At 39.7% G+C, this 6,013-nt stretch overlaps 1 protein-coding gene across 2 annotated transcripts in view; it reads left to right on the forward strand.

Annotated features, from left to right (window-relative positions):
- The window catches only part of AHR (aryl hydrocarbon receptor), a 165,216-nt gene extending 159,803 nt beyond the window's left edge, over nt 1-5,413 (forward strand). The window contains exon 11 of one of the 2 annotated variants that reach the window (XM_073581436.1): nt 2,961-5,413. In XM_073581436.1, coding sequence (XP_073437537.1) covers nt 2,961-3,125 — 165 coding nt within the window. In that variant the 3' untranslated portion in view covers nt 3,126-5,413. Of the gene's footprint in view, nt 1-2,957 lie in introns of both variants that reach the window. The other variant, XM_073581435.1, reaches the window with a different exon arrangement.
- Nucleotides 5,414-6,013: the final 600 nt, after the last annotated feature.

The following is a 6,013-nucleotide window of genomic DNA, read 5'->3' on the forward strand; positions in this document are numbered from 1 at the left end:
TTCTTCCTTTGGACACTTCACCTCTCATCTCCGTGAGAAGTTCTTGCAGAATCTGAGGTAGTCTGTTCAGCTCTACAGTGGATGAAATAAGTATTTAACACGTCACAAATCTTCTAAGTTAAAAATATTACTAAAGGTGCTATTAACATGGAATTCTCACCAGATTTCTGTAACAATCTATCCAATCCACACTCTCAAAGCTCCATTTGGACATTCTGATTACGTTCTTGGTCGAACTCTGCAAGGACATACTGGGATGGACTGACAATAGGGCTACCCATTGTTCACTGGTTTCAATCTGTCAATGCTGAAGATCGAGCTAAGCAAGGTCACCCCTAATAGAGCACTGCTCACTTCCCCTGTGTGGTAGCAGCCTCCTTGTTCATACGCTTTCGAGCTTCTCTTCTATTTCATAGAGTCGCTTCTTAGTCTTCAGTCCACACCCTCGTAGAGCTCTTACCATTTTTGTCTAGGAATGCAAGTCTTAGCAGAAAGGCACTACAAGCGGCAGTTCCTCGGATAGTAAACTGAGGTATTGCTATTCTTCCTGTGGTCCTTCAATATTGCAGTCTTTTTTGGCTTTCCACACACCAGTAGTTTAGTGGAAATTTTACATCCAGACATTGCCGAAGATTTGCTCTGTCTGCAATTCAGAGCCTGGTCGTAGGACTTGGAAACACATGGTACAAGATCCTGACACTTGTATCTATGATTTTTATTAAAAAATATATAACTCGTTCCTCACAAAAATCAGCGTTACGTTAATGGAAAAATAAAGTTACTGGGATTAAAAAGTAAAAGAGTCTAAATGGCTGTGGTGGGATAAAAAAATATTACTTTGATTCTGAGGTATAGCAATTACTTAAAGGGAGGCTAGGCTGTCTGCGCAAAATGACTGTTCGGACCAAGCACGAGCGCTTGGATTATCCTAGGTGTGTTCAAGCTCAGGGCATTTTCCCATCTACTTGTTTTCTGTCTCTCTTCCTCTTTCTGTCTCCTGTAAAGACAGAACTGCCAATCCAGTAAGTGTAAGGCTGTGTTCACACAGTGTTTTTTAGCGGTATTTTTAGCGGGTTTTTCCAATAAAACCGCTAAAAATAAGCTTCCCATTAATTTCTATGCATTTTGCACTTTTTGTGCATATTGATGCGTTTTTTACCGCGAAAAAAATGAATTGCGGTAAACGCAGCATGCTCATTAATTTCGCAGATTTTTCCGCGTTTCTGACTAGTTCTATGCGTTTTGAAAACGCGCAGAAAAAAATGCATAAAAAACGTGCGTTTTCTGCGCAGAAAAAGCGCAGACAAAAACGCGCGGTTTCTGGGAAGGGAGTCAGGTTTTCCAGCAGAAATTTTCTACTACGTGTGCACTTAGCCTTAAGGGAGACTGAGGCTAAACAAGTATGTTTGAAGGTACAATGAACTGCTCGGTAACATCAGAGGTACCCCGAATGCCTGTGCTTAATTTCATCAGCCATTTTGTGCTGACGGGCTCACTTTAAAACTGGGCACACTGTTAAAGGGACTGTCAGCACAGAATGACTGTTCAAGCCAAATACAGGCACTCGGTGCACCATGGAGGGGCCAATCTTTTATATACACCTTCCCACCTGCTTGGTTTCAATATATCTCCACCCTTCTCTTGCTCTGTGAAACCAGAGCTGTCAGTCAAAGGAGAGAGGCTGTAGATCAGTGTTCCCCAACTCCAGTCCTCAAGTGCCACCAACGGTTTATGTTTTCAGGATTTCCTTAGAATGGCCGGAGTAATAATTGCAGTACCTGCACACGCAATAATTCCATCACCTGGGCAATGCTAATGAAAACCTGAAAACATGACCTGTCGGTGGCTCTTGAGGACTGGAGTTGGGAACACTGCTGTAGATTGAGGAAAAACAAGCAGTCGGGAAGATGTATTTAAATGATTGGCCCCACCGTGAAGCACCAAGCGGCGGCACTTTGTCAGCACGGAATGACTGTTCAAATGGAGTCCCTTCTAACTGCACCTTCCCACCTGCTTGGTCTCCATCTATCTCCACTCTTCTCTTGCTCTATGAAGCCAGAGCTGTCAGTCAAAGAGGAGAAGGTCGAAGGAGTTAGAGGGAAAATAAGTAGATGGTAAGGTGCATTTATGTTTGGCCATGCCAAGGCTTCACCGAGCACCTGTACTTGATTTGAACAGTCATTCTGTGCTGACAGTCCCTTTAAGGAGGACCAATCGGGTTCTGAGATTTCTGTTTTAGTAAATATTTGCTCTATTGACTGCAGCATTCAATGGGTTACGTTGTCACAATAGGAGCCAGCTCCGATCCTGGCAAATTCAGGCAGGTTTCAACAGCATTAAACAGCCTGCATCCACCATGTCTGGAGCAGGAATATACAACTTCTTACAATTTGGGATGTTGGGATGCGGCTCACTCAGTTGCCTACTTGAATGTATTTCTCGGTGTATAGCCTTGTGAGTTCTGGGTTTTTAGTGATTATGCTGATTATAATGTAAATGCTCCCAAAATACGAGTTACCGAAAACAGGGCGTGTCCGAGTATTGTGATTGCTCCTAGCGTTCCGGGTAAAAACTTGAACATTTCAAGTATAATTGAGCAAAAAAGTTTTCTCTGGCTGCTGGACTAGAGCCCTACTAACCTAGCTGCTGGCATATCCAGGGTCTCTCCTCATTAGTAGGCGTGGCGTGATGTAACGGACTCACGCATGATGTTATACTGGGGCTTACTAATGAGATCATCCCCGCTGTAGGACGAGGTTCACAGGGCTCTGATCAGGTGGCCACAGACTACAGACGTTTCTACTATGAATCCTTTTGCCCAACTTTAATTTCAAGATATTGTAGGGACATAAATGCCTCAAACCCGCAAAAAATAAATGTTTATAATAAAGACTTCATTAGATGTCATTTTCTGATTCTAATCTTTAAAGTCACAATACCCATTTTTTATTTTTCAGCAGTTTCAAAATGGTTTTGCTGGTGGAAATGTGAACACACCATACACAGCACCGATGGATGTGGCAGGAAGCTCCCAGACGGCTCCTCATCTACCGTCTCATCATCACCACCATCTTCCCGCAAATTCCAAACTATATCCTGACTTACCGTCCAGTGGGTTCTTGTAAATGTGAGGAGAGTAGCCTCTACGCACACCATGAGTGTGTTTCTGTTGGCCTCAATAATCAAAGACTTGATGCAGAAAATGCTTTAAAAGCCACATTACATCCTTGAGTTTATTTGGGCTATTTGCACTTGGTCGGCCACCTACAGCTCACACGTTGGACTGGACTGGCCAGGCCACATCCGGATGTAGAGAGAGCTTATTTTGGAGAAGAGGAAAAACTTTGGTTTTCCCAACGTATTAAAAGAACATATAATTTTCTGTGGAATTTTAAGGCAGTGTATTTTTGCAATACAGTTCTGTAATATATAACAAGATAAGGCGAGCATTTTATTTACCCTTTCACTGCTATCCAACGAAATTGTTCCTCTGTAGAGCACTTATTGCCCTTTGAATACTAATGGTATGTTTTACCATTTTATAGAAAGAGCGTTTTCTTACCTTTTAAGTCTAATTTTATGCATTAAAAAGAAAAATATCCTCCCCTCATACCCCAACAAATGCACTTACTTTTAAAGTGGCAGTGCGATTCACTGTGTTTTGACCACTTTGCACTGTCTGATAGACTGGATTAGAATGTGTCACTTTAATGCCTATATCCCAGAGTAGTTGTGATGTATTTTTCCACCACTGGAATTTCATTTGGATAATCAGCCATATATATATCTATTTTAATTCTGTCATCCAGTTGTGTGACATAGTTGTATAGTTAATGCACCTTTTTGGCTGTAATTATGTAAAATCACCCTTTATCATAGACCTTAATGAAAGTCCCTGAAGCACCATGCTCAGAGTGATGTTAAGAGAGCAAGTTTAAGTAGACCCCCAAGAGGAGAGTTATGTTACCCGTCCATTTTGAACTATTTCCACGAAAAACAAAAAATCATGAAATGATCCCTTTATATATACCTCCTCTACTTGTATTGACCACATCTTCACTTTTGAAAAGTGCCAGAATATCACTTGGGTAATATCAATATTCTTCCTATTCCATTTTCTTATCAAAAACTTGACCCAAAGAGACACATAGAATGACTATGGTGACAATCAAAATAAAACTATGCATTAAACTTCAAGGGATTTATATTCAGGTAATAAGATTTTGCCAATATTGTCACCTAAGCGAAAACCACCATGTTCTCTGTATTCCGGCACTACACTTCAACGAGGGACGTTGCCTAATTAGTAAGAGGAAATTCAGACTCAAAACTAATTTACTATAATGGGGAATGTGATGGTTTATATCACTATAAATCTCTGTAGAATATTATGGTGTGAGGCCATCTGTTGCCCGGAAGGTTCTTTTATTCTATTTCTTCTTTAAATCCTATCGAATGAGCGTTCAGACGCCGTATAACTAGCGGCCAAGTCCATCAAATCCCCCTTGACGCTGGTAAACATGGCCTCGTGCTATTGTGCATGTAGGTACGGCTAGACACACGATTTATAACATGCTCACGTGATATTTTGTAGCGTCAAATTGATTAGTGTTTTTTGAACTCCGATTAGTGGTACTGCCACTATAATTTCATCTGTTTTGCATATAGAGAGATCAGTAGATTTAGGCAATACTTTAAGAAACACATTTCCCTCCCAATAACTGTTAATATAGGTAAAAGCAATTATGAGTTTTTAGACCAAAGTAGATAAAGTAGAGTAAGGTTCTGTTCACATTAGGATCTTGGCTTATCTTAATAATATAGCCAGAAGCGCTAAGCTGATTTTGTCCAAATGGGTTTCGGAATAGACCCCAATTAACAATCTGGAATTTCTGACCAGTCGGCAAAAATAATGGCTTAAAAAAAAAACCTGATTCTAACCATAAACTGCAAATGTGAACATTGCCTAACGACAGCATGTTATATTTATAAAAAAAAAAAATCCTTTAAAAAAATATTATAAAAGTATCAGATGCCTCGTATGCTTTGGTAGAAGTAGGATGGTGTCTTAACAAAGACGTAGGTAATTTAGGAAAGCTACAGGGGCAGGTTCACCTCCCGTTAAGAGAACAATCACTTTTTATATCTTGTACAGTGTAAATTTCTCTCTTATAGTTTTCGGTTTCAAATTTATTATGTCAAAGTAATTTTTATATGGTTATAACTTTAACTACTTTTAATCCCTTTATTATGGCGTCCAGTAGCACTCGGTAGGATTCTAGGGTGCACTATTTTACTTCTAGTAACATTTTTAGTAAGCAGTGTCTAAATGGGTTTCTCTCTAGGTTGGAGCATATTTTAGCTTTTTATCGTTGCGTAAATGAAATCACCTTCTTAATAAATCTTAATTTTATTTGCAGTGATATTAATGGTAGATCCAAGTTATGTCAGTCAGTAGTTACCTATTGCCTTCACTGTTTCCAAGTAGGATCAATGATATTTCCCCAGTTAAAAGCTTTGTGGAACATTGCGGCAGACCTACAAATACTATCCCAATTTTAACTAGACACTAGACCAAAGTCCTGCATTCTCTGTGATGAATTTGCCGCATCTTGCTGGACATTGTAGACATTTTTTCTCTTCTTTATACCACGTCTAAACTGGCTTATTCTACACCAATATCTTCCACCAAAACAATGTTGCATGCCAATAATATGGCGGATTTTTTAACTTCACCTTTTCTTGACACGTTTCAAAGCTGTCTGAGTTGTAAGAAGTGTCAAAAACGCGCATCAAATTTGATTAATGAAGGAGTTTCCTGACATAAAACTCTTTGATGTGGCACAAAATTTAGGTGCAACTTCAAGTTGCAGAAAAATTTTGCAAGTTTTGACATTCTTATGGCAGTTTTGGTCAGGTTTGCCAAAGTGGACTAAGCGTTTTTAATCCAACTCCTCAAGATCATTATAATTTGCATCCCAAAGGGAGCGTAAATTACTCCAAAAAAATGTAC

Source organism: Dendrobates tinctorius, unplaced genomic scaffold, assembly GCF_039654945.1.
Source record: "Dendrobates tinctorius isolate UK_male_01 unplaced genomic scaffold, ASM3965494v1 ptg000070l, whole genome shotgun sequence".
NCBI lineage: Eukaryota > Metazoa > Chordata > Amphibia > Anura > Dendrobatidae > Dendrobates > Dendrobates tinctorius.